The sequence below is a fragment of the Mauremys reevesii genome, linkage group 7 (genome assembly GCF_016161935.1).
Source record: "Mauremys reevesii isolate NIE-2019 linkage group 7, ASM1616193v1, whole genome shotgun sequence".
Lineage (NCBI taxonomy): Eukaryota > Metazoa > Chordata > Testudines > Geoemydidae > Mauremys > Mauremys reevesii.
In genome coordinates, this window is record NC_052629.1 from 80389036 (window position 1) to 80406934 (window position 17899).

Below are 17899 nucleotides of genomic sequence, written 5' to 3' on the forward strand. Positions count from 1 at the left end.
TGCTCCTTCCTTACCTCTTCCCTGGAACAATTTGTGTCCTGGACTTTGTGGGGGTGAAACATAGCTGGTGGACACAGCTCTGAAACAGGTGCAGGGACCCATGGACCAGTAGGTGTTCCCCAGAGCAGTTTTGCCTAAAACACAACCCCTTTGCTACAGCCTTGCTGGTACAAAGCGGCCAGAGGGCCAATGAGGAATCTGGCTCCAGATGTCCAAATCTTAACATTTTTGGTTTTCTGTGGAAACCATGTGCTTTCTTTCATCTCACTGATTTTAGCAAAAACGTATGCCAGAGCTTCTCAGCTCTCCAAAGCAAAGGCTGAGCTTATTAGTGTTGAGGCACCTAGAATATTAAACCATCTCTTTCTGGCTGGGCTGCTTTCCCCTACTATGTAATATCACTCCCACAGCAAAGACAATATACAATTGTTGTTTTGTGGCTGGGAAGAGTTTCCTCTGTAACTCACGGCTAAGGAGTGAACACACTGCATGAAACACCCCATCCAAAAGATTGGAAATAGAACCTCTCATGCTGTTCTTCAGCTTCTAATTTCTTACATACTAGGATAAGGGAATCCACAGTCCTCACTTTAGCGAGAGGATTTTGGACATTACCATGCCTCAGCTCACTTTCTCTTCAGAGGTTCCTTACTCTTACAGTAGACTATAGAAGGGCAGCAACTCTCTTCATTCTCCCTCTTTCATAATATCAATACGGTGAGGCCCTTATTTTCTGTCTATGTGTACCTGAAGAGAAAAAAATATATATTTACATTTTAACCTTTCAAAGGAGCCCCTCAGCAGCCTAGTACAGCATCCAGCTCAAGCTGATAGCCCAGTCCTGCAAGGTATTGATCATCTCACATGGGATCAGCATGCCTGCAATTGGGTACATAAGCAATCATGTAACATAGTAGGCATTTACAGAGGGTCTATGTGTCTTTTATGCATGGTGAAACATGATGCAGAAGACCAAGTGACTTCACCACCCTCTAAAGTTAAACACCAGGTCTTGTTTTCCTGTATATCCTGATTTCTTGAAGTATTTTATTGCTTGTATAGTAATGTGGTTAACTCTCTCTGTGGCTGGTCAGCGTGGGCATAACCACACTTTCTTGGAATCCTTAGTGACAGTCCTCCATTTATCTGACTCATTTTAAAACAGTGTTTCAACTTCCCAGCAATATTTACTGAACTGTTATTCTGATCAGTATATGTTATTTATTTGGTGCCCATTTACTTTGGCCTGAGAGCCAGGAACAATAAATAAGGGCTTCTGGGTTCTACTCTGGTTCTGCCTTTGCTACATAACACTGTGCAAGTAATTTTAACCTTTCTGTGCCTCAGTTTCCCTATATGTAAAATGGGAGTAATGATGCCAGTCTCATAGGTAGGAAGAACTGATTTCAATATACATCCTAGGGAAAAATACACAATAAAGTATACTATTGTGACAAAGTTCCTCCTCTACCTTGGTGGGTCCTGCGCTTATTGGCGGATTTGCTCGCCTCACAGATTCACCCTGTGGGTCGAGAAACAGCCTAGAGACCTTCCCCTCTGGTAGAAGCCACAGTCCAGGTCAATTCCTCCTGTGTTTGATCAGGAGTTGGGAGGTTTGGGGGGAACCTGGGCCCATCCTCTACTCCGGGTTCCAGCCCAGGGCCCTGTGGACTACAGCTGTCTAGAGTGCCTCCTGGTACAGTTGCGCAACAGCTACAACTCCCTGGGCTACTTCCCCATGGCCTCCTCCAAACAGCTTCTCTGTCCTCACCACCGGACCTTCCTCTTGATGTCTGATAACGCTTGTACTTCAGTCCTCCAACAGTATGCCTACTCACTCTCAGGTTCTTGCACACCTCTTACTCCCAGTTCCTTGCACATACGTCCTCTCCTCTGGCTCCCTTTGACCTGGCTGGAGTGAGCCCTTTTATAGCATCAGAGGGGCCTTAATTAGAGTCAGGTGCTTAACAGCCTCACCTGACTCTTAGTAGGTTAATTGGAGTCAGGTGTTCTCATTAGCCTGGAGCAGCCCCTGCTCTGGTCACTCAGGGAACAGAAAACTGCTTATCCAATGGCCAGTATATCTCCCTTTGACTACTCTGCTCTTCCCAACTGGCCTGGGTCTATCACACTATATACTAATGAAGAATAGTAAAAATCGATTTAAAACTGACTAAAATAATCAGATACAAATCTAAATCAATATAACTGCCTGCTGCCAAATGCCTTTTGAAGTAAAGTATTTATTCCTCACCTATAAGCCAGCAAAAACCTAAGGGCACAAGTACAACACCCTTGTTATCTCTCCATTTTTTTTTGAGCTAAGGACTCTGGGTCTAGTCTAGGAGTCAATCTAGTAGCTAGACTGTGGCTCAACCAATCTATAAGGGCCTGGATGCAGGGGCGGCTCTACAAAGTAGGCTGCCCCAAGCAGCGCGGAGCGCTGCGCCGCCCTTCCCCAGTCCCGCGGCGGGTCCCCTCTTCCCGCGGCTCCGGCTTCCTGGGGAGGGCGGCATTTGGCTCCGGTGGAGCTCCCGCCGGCATGCCTGCGGCAGGTCCACCGGAGCCCGGGACGAGCGGACCTGCCGCAGTCATGCCTGCGGGAGCTCAACCGGAGCCGTGGGAAGACGGGACCCGCCGCAGGCATGACTGCGGCAGGTCCGCTCGTCCCGGGCTCCGGTGGACCTGCCGCAGGCATGCCGGCGGGAGCTCCACCGGAGCCAAATGCCGCCCTCCCCAGGATGCCGCCCCAAGCGGGCGCTTGGCCCGCTGGTGCCTAGAGCCGCCCCTGCCTGGATGGCCTTTATTTAGTGACTATACTTTTAGTTAATAGTATTATTTGTTCAGTACCTTATTGTCAGATTCAGCATCAGTGAAAAATACACACTCCTCTAGGAACACCACCTTTCCACCTTTTAGTTAGTTTTCCTTCCTCATAGTCCCTTCATTCATACATCTCCTTTGGATTTCATTTTCTGCAGTAACTCCTGTCTTCACTCTCATCTGCTAATGAATTAGTAATTAAATGCATAATGTTGACACACCAATGAAATTAATGGGAGACAATCTATTTCACACTTCTGAGTAATTGTTTCTGGTTGTCCACAGACTTGGCCAGATCTCATTACATCAGTTACACTCATTTGACAATTGGAAGTTCTTCCTCATGACCATGATGGCAAGAAACGTACTTAAAAAAATAACCTGATCTGTTATGCACAATCTGATACTATGCCGGCCACATGAACACAACTATCTGGCTGGATTTGGCTCATGGCTGTATGCTTGACATCCCAGCACTAGGTGATTTAAAATGTTAAAAACCGAAAACTCTCATCTTAATTCAAACAGCAGCAATCAGTCAATTAGGGAGGCAGTTGGGAATCAGTTCCCTCTCCCCATGTAATGTTCCTGGATTTCCTTTTTGTCTCAGTAGTTTCCCACACCCAAAATGCTGGGTTGTGGCTGGTTTCTTTGTTGTGGATTTTGATACCACCTGCAAGAAGAAGGTAGGGAAAGATAAACAGGATTAAAAATACACTATCTGTTTCTGTCTCTAGCACACACAGACCCTGCGAACACCAGGAGCAGCATCTAGATAACCTTCTCAGCAAGACCATAATGAATACACATTAACCCAATGTTTTAATATCAGGTATTAATCTTTAATTCCACATCACAGCAGTCGAGTGAATGGGGAAGGAAAAAAAAACAGCAGATATTTACATCTAAAATTCACATCACTTATTTGTTGGTTCTGGAAACATGCTATCACAATATATACAATGAAATACCTTTAGGACATTTGTTCAAATTCTTTTTTTTCTTTTACGTTTGCTTTCCATTATAGTTAAGAGAGCTTTTTAAATTTTTTTTTAAACATGAATACACAAAAGAGAAGTGGTTAGAGGTTTTTGCCTTTTTTAAATAAGCACAGAATGCCAGAGGTTAAAAACACTTTTACAGGGCAGAGTACCAGTCAGACAGCACGATCTATACATTTTTTGCTCAATTTCCTGTACAAATACACAGCATTCAAATGGGATATATACAAAAAAAGCATGATGGAAGGAAAATTTAAATATCACACTTTTTTTCTGCTTCTGCTCTACAGCCTTTCCAATTTGGCTGCCCTCTCTCCCCCCGACGGATATGTAGTAACCCCTTCCCCACCCAAAGGGGGAAATAAAGGTTAAACAAAAGAAATCAAAAAAGAGGAAAAAATCCTGTGGTCTTGCACCTGGCAACACAATCAAAACATTCTTCCAGCCAATGAGCAACTAATGTGGCAGATTAATGCAATTCGTCTCATTGCTTCGCCTCCATCATTGCCTCTGCCCATTCCTTTTTCTCCAGACAGAGGGTGTAAACATCAATGGTGGAAAGTTTAATAGCCTGTGCATTCAGGAGAGAAGTGGTGGCCCAAGACCCCAAAAGAAGTATTTTCCATTTCAAGCTTGGTACATGAGTTTGGAATGACCATGTTCCTTGTAAATTATGTCTATTTATTATAATTACACAGAGCACAGCAACAAACCTGGCGGCCAAATTCAGCCCTAATTCAGAAAATGTAGTTGTGCCCGTTTACCCGAGGGGTGAATTTGGCTTAAATTTTGATGCTGCTATTGGCCAAGCATACTTGCCCCAGAGAGTAGTATGAGTTTCACATCCAGATCTTAATTATAATAGAATCTCCCCCACCTCCTTCTCTTCCCACCCAACCCCCCACTGCCCTCTGAAATTAGGCATTTAAAAAGAATACAAAGTATTTTGCAAAAATTTGACCATGGTTCTGAATAACTCCTTGGAGATTCAAATCTAATATGTTTGTGTTAATTGAATTTGCTCCTTCATGAAACTTGGTGGCTATGGACTCGCTGTAAAATTGGCTGACATCTGTTTATATAAGCTAATTGATCATCTAACTTTTAGAAAAAGCCTTTACAAAAAAAATAAAATAAAATCACACATCAAAGCTGGGCGTCTCCATGCCAGACACCGTCCTTCCAATCAGCACAGCATGATATGCCTTATGGAATCCCTTAGAACTCTGGTTAGCAGTTAGCTCTAGTCAGTCCCTCTAGCTGGATGTTTAGACTAACTCGAATGTTAACTCCAACTTACTCACAAAGCTTTATGCGCAGACACCTTATTTTTTGCTCTAAAGGAGAGCTTACATTTCCAGATACAATAATGTTTAACCCTTCTACCAAAAAAGGAAAATATGTGTCTTGTTCTAATAAAGTTTCATATGAAGATCCTGGGCCAGATTCTCAGAGGTGTAGATCAGAATATTCCATTCATTTCAATAGAGTGACACTGATTTACACCAGCTGAGACTTGCTCTTAAGAGCTTCACCATTTTTCATTTCTACTCAGACCTGCCTTGGCGTTTATGCTAGAGATGAAATGCCCATTGTGGACCAGATTTTAACACCTGTGTTTCAATGGTGAAGGATACAATGATTCCAGGTGTCCTGCTCTAGGAAAGGTAAAGGAAATGGGACAGATCTTTTTCTAGCCAGGCAGGCCAGTTAAGAAACAAAACCAGAACAATATTTCTTTTGCATGGGCGAGAGTTTGAGAAAGAATAATGAACAATCTCAACACCCACTCTATACAATGGCCACCTGAGTCCAAACTTGATACAGATTATCATTTTCAGGAGAATTTGGAAATGGTTATTTAACCAGTCACTTTGCATAGAGGTAGTGCTAAAGATGACTTGCAAAGGGGGAAAAAAGTTTCTTTTTTTGCTTCTTTATAATGTTTATGATATATAGGAAACAGAATAGATGGATATTTTCTTCCTTATTTTTGCTGGAAGATTTCTCAAAAGACTTGAGAACTGGGAAATTTCTCAGCCCTCAGATAAAATGGCAGTTTTATTGGATCTTTCACCAACAAAGTTTTTCTCCCGTTTGTCAGGTACTAAGCAGGTGTTAAACAAAGAAAACAAAAAACCCTAGAACTTAAAACAGCCTGACTAAAATTCCCTTCCCCACTCCACTGCTCTGGTCTCAGTCTCTTGCTTTGTGTCATATCATAATTGCACTAAATTCTACAGTTCTTCACAGAGTCTGCCAGCAAAAAAGGGAAGTCGAGACTGGATATTTGTGCAATGTAAAAAACAGAGGAAAAAAACCCTTACAATAAAACAAGAAAAACTTTTCAAGCCTTCTTTACACACCATAAAGAAGCAAAAAAAGGGAATAAACATCTCCCCCCTTTCTCCTGACAGTTCATCTTTAAAAACCCTGAAGCTGGAGTGCACACTAAAAAACTGGGCATTTCTTGCAGCTCATAGGGTTTCCTATCTGACGGGGGAGATGGAGGCATTGAGCAGCAGTGAAATGTATCAGAAGGGCACATAAGATATTACAGTAACAAACACAGTTAATGGATGTTGGTGTGGATTGTGCAGACTTTCAATCCTGAGGCAAGGACTGGATATGATGCATTCAAGCCTTCTCTTCTTACTTGCTGAGTCATCAAGCAGTTGTGGAATGAGCCACTCAACTGGTTCCTTGACTGGAATAAAAGTGCTGATTACAACCACTTGCCCAGAGCTAGGCATGGGAAAAGGCTCAGAATTGGGTTGCAGCCCTAAAGGCTACATAACCCTCTCTTACTCTGCAGTAAAGGTGGATATGGACTATGACTCCAATGGAAAAGCAGGCTGGTTTACCCAGTAAAAAAATGAAATTACGGAACAAAAACATGAAAAACCAAAGTACATATCCATGAAAAACCAAAGGATGCAGAGTTTATTTGAAATGATACCTCAAAAATCAATATGGAAGCCTGTCAGCACTGGTTAGATCATTTCATCACAATTGAGTCAATGCAGGAGACTACTATAAAGCTGTTTATGATCACACACCTGGAAGAGACAGTTTCTTCATAGAACAGCCAAGTTTCCATTGCCTGCAGAGAATGCACCTTCCAGCCTGACAGTTCATGGACTCCCTGAATTCAGCAATGAGCTTCCACTTCTATGCATCAAAGAAACATGTCCCTAGTGCAACTGCTTCTACTTGTGTGCGTCTCAAAACTGGGAGGAAAGCTTTTTAAAACAATTCGCCACACCCCCTTTCAATATTCCAATTCCTTTTAGTTTCTGCAAGTCTCTATGGCTAACAGCTTACATGCCACTTTGTGTGGTCTGATAAACTGCAGAAGGAATAAAGCACCCACTGCACACAAAAAATAATAATTAAAAATAACATAAAACCAAAAAGTATAAAATGCAATAAAAAGGAAAGCAGCAACCTCACATGCCAGCCCAAGCTTTGTATGGGCTCTGGACATTAACTCATGGCAGTAGAAAGTAACGAATTGGATCACTGTTCTCTCCTCTGAGTCCTGAACTTTTACGTCTTTCTTCTGGTCAGCCCTGGAATTACTACACAAGCTTCTTTCTAGGTAGTCCTGCCTACTGCTCACTGATGCCATGCTCCCATGCTACCCTGGCCTGCTCCTCCTTTCCACCACTAGCTGGTTGGGAGACTTTGCGATGCAGTGGCCGATGTCTGTCTTCCTCTTCCATCATCAGCATCATTTCCTCTTCATTCTCCATGTTTGGGAGCCGAGCATGGTATGGTTTTGGGGGGAGAGCTGGAGGGTCCATAGTGTCCTGAGGAATGACTCCAGATGGAGCAGAGTGGCTTCGACATGGCTGGGATTTGAGTGACTCCAGAACATCAGGTTCAGAGAGACTGTACCTGACAGGGAGGTAGGGCGTCTCTAAGTCTTCATCAGTATTCCAGGCCTGGCTAGGGACAGAATCCATGGTGTCTGTGCGAGGAGGGGGCTCAGATGAGTGTCCAAAGTTACTCTCACTTAAGGAGGACACACCACTGCTGGCACTGCCTGACAGAGTGGAGTTACTTCCATCCAGGCCAGACTGGGGACTTGTGGGTGATGCAGGAATTGGATGAAGAGGAGACTGTTCAAAGAAAAACACATGTTAATATCCATGATTGGGCAATTTTGCACCTCAGCAGCCATGTTTCATTGTTTACAGCTCATTAGTTACTGCTTAATTGCTTTTGTGCTTAAGAAAATAAGAACTCTGAGCCATTTGTAACACCCACACACTTGATTTCCATGTACAAATACCTGTTTGTACAGGCAAATGTGTTTTTCCTATATGCATGATCAAACAGTAAAAAACTAGTGGTCGTGGTGGTGACACCCTCTTCTCCAACCCTATTTAACATGTCCTACATCCCAGCATCCTCCATTCACCACACCTGCCTTGCTAGGCCCTCCCACATTCTGTAAATATCAGGGTATTTATGTAAAATCTTGCAACACAAATATTACAATGAAAACATTAATAATGTGTTACAAGTTTTTACACATTGATTTATTTTTTCAGGAGTTTTGCTATTTAGAAGTTAATAATGGCTATTTATTAAAACTGTTTCAGTAGCTATCTCCTTTCCTTAGTTCAATAGTAGATATTCACTAGCTTCCTTTTGTCTTTTTATTTTAAAAGATTTAATACCACACTGTGCACCCCTGCTCTGCTTATGCATGCTGTCTCCCCCAAATCCTGTAGCACTTATTGTGGGCATCTCCACATTTATCTTATTTCTGTCTTTTCCAATTTTCTCTTCTCTCTCTCCTTTTCCCTCTCTCCTCTCTCTCTAATCTTTCTCAGCTGTCTTTTTTCCTGAGGTTATGTCTATATTTTTCCTGTCGTTTCTCTATTCTCCCTGTCCAATCCTCTCCCCAGCTCAAACCAAACTGTCTGCAGGTGAGGTCCAATGGGAAAATCAATCAGTTTGGCAAGTGGCTCTGCAGCTATCCAGCCCTGTCCCCAATCTTCTCTGAGGCTGTGAGGAAGTAGCTCCACCCAAGCAGGACCTTCCACAGCCATAAGGATTTTTGGTCTGTGATTTTATACTCTCATTTCTCTTTCCCTTCTCCCTCTGCTTCTTTTCCTTGTATTCTGTGCTGCTTTATTTCCCTCTTCTTCTCTTCCCTTTACTGCTTCTCCTCCCAGCCTCCATGCTGCTCTGCTGCCTGGCTTCTCAGAGATGAAGTAAAAGTAAAAAGTTCTCTGAAGCTCAATAGCAGTAAATGTCAGAGAGGTTTGTTAATTTCACACTTGCAATCACCTGCTCTGCTCCTCTCTCTACTCCACTGCTGATGCACACTGAGCAGGGGGTGAGGAAAAAGAACAAAGGGGGAGCAATTTCTAAAGCACTCATCAAATCTTGTTAATTTCAGTGTACTGCTCTGCTGGGAGCAGCACACAGACAGACAGGAGTTTTAGAAAGCATCAGTATACAGCCTACTGATGTATATTGGCCCAACCAACTCATTTGCCAGCATGTTCATGCAGGTGCACCTGTTGTGTGCATGTTTGAAAATCTGGCCCTAAAGGGAATAGCAATGAATGAACACCGTTAGCAATTTGTTTGCTCTCTAATAAATAACACTCTCTTTGGCAGATTGATTCTAGAGATTTTATTATTTGATGAAAAGGACTGATTGCAGAGACAGCAGGCTAAGCATTAGTTTTACTGTACATTGTGTTCATTCAAAACAATGAGTTCCAGATGAGGTCACAGACCCTTTGTTTTCTGTATGTATCAGGAAAGAGTAACTAACCCTTGCCTCTTGAGGCGCAGAGTGGAAAGAGAAAAGATGACCTGCCAAATCACTACCTGATGTTCTGTTCTGGAGGGCAAGCTAAAGAGAGCTGACAACTACATGTTTATCCCCCATTCCTGTATCGATTTGAATCAACAGGTATAATAGGCCAACAAGATAAAAATGCTGCTAGTCTGCCCTCAACCTCTCTCAAAAATCCCTATGTGAGGGACATGAGAGTCCCAACTGTGATTAGAACTGGCTATTCAAAGGCTTGTGTGCTTGGATCAAAACCAAACATATATATAGTAAAAGAGGGTGAGCCTCTTATGGGCAAAAGAGAGCACAAACATATCTATGGGCTACTTGATTACTGGAACAGCAGCAAACTGTCCATTTAATGGTGTAGACAATCACCATGTCAGCCTTCAGTCTGAGCTTCTGTTTTTTAGAAATAGATGATGTATTTTCTGCTGCTCAGACAATACGGGAATAAGGCAGGATGGAGAAGGTATGTGAGAGCTGGAGATTCTGGAATTGATCATAACTGCTAATGACCAGATTTGCTGGATGTGGTGTCCTGCAACCTTGAGAGATCATTTTACCTTGCGCAATGTTCGTGCAGGCAGTGCTGGAGGAGCATCACTGAGATGGTGGTGGAAGGCATCAAAGTGCAGTGAGTAGTGACCTGAAATGAGACAAGGAATAAAATATTAATAAAGAATTGTAGCTGGGGGCTCAGAGATCTGTACAACCTCAAGGCAGTAAGAATTCACTGTTCTAGCCCTCTGTAACATCAGGTAACCAGGTCCGACTGCCGAGAGCCCCATCTCCAGTCCAGAGCTTACCATATATCCTGGAAAGCAATCCTTGGAATGGGTAACCCGAAGTGTATCTGTTACGAAGTGCAAATGAGGAGTTTAGTAGCAACAACAGAATTCTACCCACCACTGTTATCAAGGATTTCATGGCAAGACAACAGGCTCTTACATGCTGAATGTCTGGAAACACAATTAATATCTTTGTAGCCTTAATCTACTGCTGAGGATAGTCACTGACAAGAAGCCAAGCCAAATTACACCACTCATAAACCTAATTCTAGTCCCAAAACACACTTACGACCTGACTGCTGCAGCTGATAAAATTTTAAGTATTATCTAATAGTCAACCAAGCAGACCAAATAGCCTTCTCTCCCTGCACTCCTTACAAAAGGCTCACACAAGTCAATGTTGGCTTTCATGTGGCCTAGGTTTATCTGTGCCTGAGCACAGGATTTATCAAGTGGACCTACTGGGGATTTCCTTACCATGGGGTAGGCTTCGGGGAGGTACTGGTGGGGCCAAGATGCTCCCAACGTGGGCAGACAGGAATGGCAGGGCCTCTCTGGTTCCGCTGTCTAGGCTCCAGCTGCTGGGCGCTGCTGGCACAGCTGAAGGATGGAAACAGATTGAACTTGGGTAACATTACATTACAAGTTTTTCTTGGGGCTAGAGGCAATGGCATTTCTCCATTCCTCAACTGAGTATGTAGGTCTGGCTCCTTGCCATTTGATGTAGTATCTGACCACAAGGTAGACCTGAAGGCAGCAAGCACAAGAGAAACTGTGCGCTCTTTGGCTGCAAAGATGGGCCAGACTCCAGGGCCAGGGTGAATTAGGGGACTGCGATCTACAGAAAGGTCATTATTTTAAATGTAAGGGTAAAGAGAAGTAGAGTACAAGCATAAGTGGCAGACACCTCACTAAACACAACAAAACCTATTACTGCACCATAATGGCTAGGTGGAGGATGACTAAGCTAATCATATCTAAACATAATGCAACAAAAACATTAACTCTTTTGCCTAGTAAAGTTAATCACTAGCTATGATAACAATTCTTCAAAATGTGGTTCTAAGGAATCAGATAATCCTATTTCAGAATTACCATCAGAAGCCCTGATTTTCTTTAGCCAAAGAAGACAATAAAGCTTTCCTGCCTTCACAATCATATAATACATACTGGTTACGATCTCTAAACGCCTTCAGTTTTGCATGGAAAACAACTCAGGCAGAGAAACCCAAAGTAATACATTCAGATCTGAGAAGCAATAGCTTTTTCCTTCTAGGCTGAGTGACATTTGAAATGTCTGGAAAGATATGAACTCTCGTTATTAAAGAAAATACACCCTTCTTTCTTTCAGACACACTGCACCATTTTCTTGATCACAAGAAGCAGCCAATATACTAATCAATGTGCCGGAACAGCGATTTTATCTATTTACTGCTGTGTTGGTTATTCTAAAACTGTTTAATATCTGAAGGGGGAATCAAATGATTTGGAGAGCCTAACAAAGAAAAAATTAAATGAAAAAGCTCATCACCTTCAGATATGGAAGATAGATCCAGTACAGAGAGATTAATTCCTCTGGCATAATTCTCTGTGTAGACAGGAATTACCTTTGATTAAAGCACCTATGTTTTGATGCACCATTCTTCTGTTTCTAGAACAACCATTCTTTTCTTCATCTCTTTCAAATTTTTTCTTACCATCTCAATCCTATTCTCTACTTGTATTATTTTAACAGACACTGAAACCAGTTTTGATTAAAAATATTAGATCTTCCTTGCAGGCTCTAGATGACAGAAAATATGGATTCTAACAATAGGTCTGACAGTAGAAGATGAAAATACATGTGGGGTTACAAAAAGCTAATGCCAAGTAGCAAGTGGAAAATGCAACGGGGTCTGTAGAGCAATAGATGCCGATATCTGTTAGTCTATAAGGTGCTACAGGACTCTTTGTCGCTTTTTTCAGATCCAGACCAACATGGCTACTGCTCTGATAGTAGATGCCAATGGAATTTTAGTTACAATTTTTTTTCTAATGGGACCTTATCCTCATTCCTCTGCATCTGTTTTGGGGACATAATTGGATGAAAGTAGTAGGTGCTAAGGGCCTCCACCGGCAAAAAATAATCAAAGAGATGCTCAGTTAGCCTAGAATATTTTATAGGCCTTAAACTTAACTAAAGTTAATGGCGGCTGGGGGAGAGGGATAGGGTAGGAAGAGGATATATGCCCAGGAAAGAGTTTGCATCTTGGAGAGGGGAAGAAATGCCCTTCAGTCCCAGGAATCACTAACCTGTGAATATTTCACTCTTAACATGACAGGTATTGTATATTTTCCATATTTCTGTACTTGGTGAGGTTTTTTTTAAAGGACTGGGGGCTCCACTTCCAAATCCATCAATGTCTAACGTTGGACTACACATGTATGGTCTGGAAGAGGATTGGTGATCTTGAAGAAGCTTAAAAATCCCCTAATCTTTTCCCCAGTCCAGGAAAATGTTTTACTAATGTATTTCAGAAGACCATCCCATCAAAAGATATCCTCTAGTCACATGAGTGTCAGCCTCAGGCACCTGGCCAAATTCCAATCTTCCTTCCTGATTCCACTAGCCATTCAACTGCATGAGCAAATATTACTTACCTTGTAAATCTGCTTCTCTGAACACATCATCTTGCAGGATTCTCACTCCTGAGTCTCAGCTCCCTAGTGTAAACAGGCAAAACCTCCCAAGCTTTGAAGGGTTTTTTATGGTCCCTAAAAGGTCTGTGATAGTGGATAGGAATAAAAGTCACCCCACAACCAAGGTTGTGTGCCACAACTCTTATATATTGCCCTTGGAGCTTTTTAATTAGTTCCTGATTCACCAGGAAGCAAAGGCTTCCCAAGAGAAAAAAACCAGCCAATTATAAAATCAAAATGATTGCAAAATTAGACCCTCAAGCATGAAAGATGTAAAGATAAACACACCTTAAAAACACCAATCCAAAAGTGGAAGGGGGGGGAGTAGGGGAGGGGGGAGAAGAGACCGAGTGAGAATCCTAAAAGAGCTCCAGGGATGCACCTGATCTGTACAGAGTGCAGGTCAGGGAAGTATGTGCAAAGATGGCATCAAGTTCAATTCTGCACTCACCTAACTCTGCTGTTTAGAATGGCCTGAGGATTACTCTAGTTTATACCAGCTGCAAATAGCCCCAATGGCCAAAAACACAGCCAGGGATTGGTGTAGTGCCGGGTCTTCCCACCGGTGTCCTTTTCTCTGCTACACTGGCATCAGGAAAAGGGAGTTGAATAAGAACCTCTATGCTGGCTCTACACCACCAATCATCTATACAGATGGATGAGGAACCTTGGGTTGCCTAAGCCAGTCTTAAGGCCAGAGTCCATCTGAGGCCTTTTTCCCCACACTTGACCTGTCATTTGGCCATTTAAGATCTGTTAATCTGCAACTCAAAGAGTTCCAGTTGTGGACACTTGGCAAAGGGTCTGAGGTAAGTGCTGCAGGCAATACTGCAATCTTCAGTGCAGCCTTGAAAATTACCAGGATCGATATGGCTACATCTCCGAAGACATATCACTGCAGAGGCCAGGGCTGCCCAGAAGATTCCGGGGGCCTGGGGTCTTTGGCAGCGGGGGGCCCCCGCTTCAGCGGTAATTCGGCAGCGGGGGGTCCTTCCGCTCCGGGACCCACCGCCGAAGTGCCCTGAAGACCCATGGCAGGGGCCCCCCGCCGCCACATTACCGCCAAAGCGGGACCCGCCGCCGAAGTGCAGCCCGGTCTTCGGTGGTAATTCGGTGGTGGGGGGCCCCTGCCGCGGGTCTTCGGGGCCCTTTGGCGGCGGGTCCCGGAACGGAAGGACTCCTCGCCGCCGAATTACCGCCGAAGACCAGGCTGCACTTCAGCGGCGGGTCCCACTTTGGCAGTAATTTGGTGGCAGGGGGGTCCTTCCGCCCTGGAGCGGAAGGACCCCCCGCCGCCAAAGACCCAGAGCGGAAGAAGCTCCGGGGACCCAGGCCCCGTGAGAGTTTTCTGGGGCCTCCGGAGCGAGTGAAGGACCCCGCTCCAGGGGCCCCAAAAAACTCTCCTGGGGGCCCCTGTGGGGCCCGAGGCAAATTGCCCCACTTGCCCCCCCCCGGGCGGCCCTGGCAGAGGCTCCCTGGATCTGTCTTCCAGCTTTGAAACTGTATGGAAAGGGGACAACTGCAGGTTTTGATCTGAAGTTGGGGGCTTTGGCAATGATATACTGGAGAGCATTTTCCTGTGATTTCCTTTGGGGAGACAATGCTTCACACAATGCTGGAGTTCAGTGCCTGTCACAGATTGGTGATTATATACGATATAGAGAAGAATAAAGTAAAGTGGTGTCTCTTCTAATGCAGATAGTGAGCTGAGTTGAGGCTGACATGTCCAGACAAGACAATTAACATACCAAGGCACGGTTATTGGATCAGAACAGAAAGTCAACTGCCTTGGGCTGCATCTAGGATTTCCTGAAATTCTCCCATTATTGTTCTAGCACTGATGCAGTTCAACTGGTAAAAGCAACTGTCGGCATGCTAGTATAGACCAGCCACAGGTATTTTTACCAGTTTGGTGCTCTATAGTATAGGGCAGTGGTTCTCAACCAGAGGTACACATACCCCTGGGAGTACTCAGAGGTCTTCCAGAGGGCACATCAACTCATCTAGATATTTGCCTAGTTTTACAACAGGCTACATAAAAAGTCAGTACAAACTAAAATGTGATACAATGATTTGTTTATACTGCTCTGTAAACTACACACTGAAATGTAAGTACAATATTTATATTCAAATTCATTTATTTTATAATTATATGGCAAAAATGAGAAAGTCAGCAATTTTTCAGTAATAATGTGCTGACACTTGTATTTTTATGTCTGATTTTGTAAGCAAGTAGTTTTTAAGTGAGGTGAAACTTGGGGGTGCGCAAGACAAATCAGACTCTTGAAATGGATACCATAGTGCCACCATTAAAAATAATATGCAACAGCTGTATGCCACAAAATGGTTACCAAGCAACAATGTTGCTACTTGAGAGTACCGAGCAAAGGTCAAACGTTAAACCTACACAATGTTCTACTGATCAATAGTAATCTTTCCCTGATGGGACTAAAATTGACATTCATAGTAATATTCTGTACTAGGATGATAACCACAAGCACTAAACTAGAGTTTCTTTCTTTTCCTTTCCTTGAGGCATTTTTGTTAAAAGGGAGAAATCATTAGCACTAGTCAGAGGGAATCTGAAAAATAGATGTAAATCTCGTATACTAGCCCATTACACTATGTGGATCTGCCCCAGCCCATATCAGTGCCTAGAACTACTGTACATGATTCTGTTGATGGATGGTTCAGAGCCCGGCTTCTGCCTGTTGGAAACACTTTATCCAGCTATGCTCCAGGGAGGAAGCTACCATCGAAGCTCCTACTGCCCTAGAGCAGCCAAACCATCTGATGGAGCCAAGTGCACTTGGTGGTCAAGTTCATCAGTAGGAAAGCAATAGCTGAACAGTTTTTCCCTTCAGCAGCTGGTGTCACTCTACTGTCAATGAGAATTAGTGCAGAGGGCTTCTCGTAGGAGAAGGGCTTGGACAAGTTCACAGGACATGAACATTAACAAAAAACAAGTTGGTTAATGGCACTCTTGACTTACAGACAGTGATAATGGTTCAAAAGGTTGCACATATGCCTGCAGCTGCATTTATTTACATTCACAACATGGCTCAGGAACTGGGATTCCCTGATTGTCCCCTACAGAGGATTATAAAATATTCCTAAAGAGACTAACCAATCAAGCACCTGCCCTTGATATGTGCATGAGGCATTTGTTTTTGCCAACAGGGATTCCTGTTTGTAATTTAAAAAAACCCACGACAACTTGATTTAACAAAATGTTCATCTCTACTAATGACTATCAAATGTCAAAAGCTACCTCACAGGGTAGTTTGGAGAATCTTTTGAAGGAAAAAAAGCTCAATACACATACGTGTTATCTTTGGCCCAGCTCCTGCAGCCTTTACTCAGGCAAAGCTCCCACTGAACTCAGTGAGAGTTTGTCTGTGTCAGGACTGCAAGATTTGGCCCATTGTCATTAACAAGTGGTAAAGAGCTTCTTCAGTGGAGGCATTTGTGCATCTCTTTGCAGATCTAAAGCATCAGCACAGCTGTCTTTAGGCTGGCAGAAGCTCCCAGCTTAGAAACTCTCAGCCTAAGAATGTGACAGGATGTACAGAGGTGGAAGTCCATAAATGTCCAAGCATGAACAGAGTAACACTACTACAAGATGCAGGAACATAATTAAGAAAAGGAATACCTTTCTCAGCAACAGATAGATTGGGATCACTGCAAGGTTTACATGGTCCGATCACTTGCTGGATCAAGGCGCGCTGAAAATTTGGAGGCTAAAGATGAGGGGAGGCAGCATAGAAATGTGAAAACAGTTACAGATTTGCCAATATAGAAACCTGTGATAGCTGAAGAGCCCAAGATAAAAATCCAGGGAAAGCTCTAGCCCAGGGGTCGGCAACCTTTCAGAAGTGCTGTGCCGAGTCTTCATTTATTCACTCTAATTTAAGGTTTCACGTGCCAGTAATACATTTTAACGTTTTTAGAAGGTCTCTTTCTATAAGTCTATAATATATAACTAAACTATTGTTGTATATAAAGTAAATAAGGCTTTTAAAATGTTTAAGAAGCTTCATTTAAAATTAAATTAAAATGCAGAGCCCCCAGACTGGTGGCCAGGAGGTGGGCAGTGTGAGTGCCACTGAAAATCAGCTCACGTGCCGCCTTCGGCACCCGTGCCATAGGTTGCCTACCCCTGCTCTAGCCTCTGAGCTTTCACATGAATGTCAGTAGGCAAGAGGCAGATGGGAGACTGTTTGGAGGCACTGCATTGTTGGAAACCATTTTAGCCATTTATTGGTTAAATGCCCTTGGAAGTTTTAACTCTTAAAGCCTCATAAGGGTTGGGTTCTGGTTACTCCAGAAACCACTTCTTGACCTCCATGGTCCTGGTATATTCCACGGCAGCCAAGATCAGCTAATGCAACCAACCTCATTGCTCCCTAGGTTTATTTGTGAAGGAGTGGGTTGTTCTCAGTGAGGGGTGTTAACTATGGAAGTTGCTTCCCCCATCATTTGAGAGATTTGATTTTTTGACCTTCGTATCATGCTGCCAGGCTCAGCTGTGCTCCCAGCCCTTTCTGGATGGCTTTCATGAGATGCTAAATGATGGGATGATGGTAGTGTTTTGAGGTTATATTTGCTTTGAGGAGCTCTGGGTTTTGAATCATGAATTAATTTGTCTTTGATTTTGGGAGACTGGGTACTATATTTCATTTATCAATTGACGTGGCATTTTATAAAGTTGATTAATTTATTTCTATTTCTAAAATTGTGCCCATCCCATGCTCTAAGCTCCATATACAAAGTCAAGTCATGTG

At 43.3% G+C, this 17899-nt stretch overlaps 1 protein-coding gene across 13 annotated transcripts in view; it reads right to left on the minus strand.

Annotated features, from left to right (window-relative positions):
- Positions 1-3700: 3700 nt before the first annotated feature.
- Positions 3701-17899, minus strand: part of DOCK3 (dedicator of cytokinesis 3) — a 625234-nt gene continuing 611035 nt past the window's right edge. For 9 of the 13 annotated variants that reach the window (XM_039547580.1, XM_039547582.1, XM_039547590.1 and 6 more), the window contains 4 exons: positions 16768-16855; positions 10914-11036; positions 10212-10294; positions 3701-7948 (listed from right to left, as the gene is read on the minus strand). In XM_039547580.1, coding sequence (XP_039403514.1) covers positions 7436-7948; positions 10212-10294; positions 10914-11036; positions 16768-16855 — 807 coding nt within the window. In that variant the 3' untranslated portion in view covers positions 3701-7435. The remainder of the gene's footprint in view (positions 7949-10211; positions 10295-10913; positions 11037-16767; positions 16856-17899) is intronic. The other 4 variants (XM_039547589.1, XM_039547586.1, XM_039547583.1 and 1 more) reach the window with 2 other exon arrangements.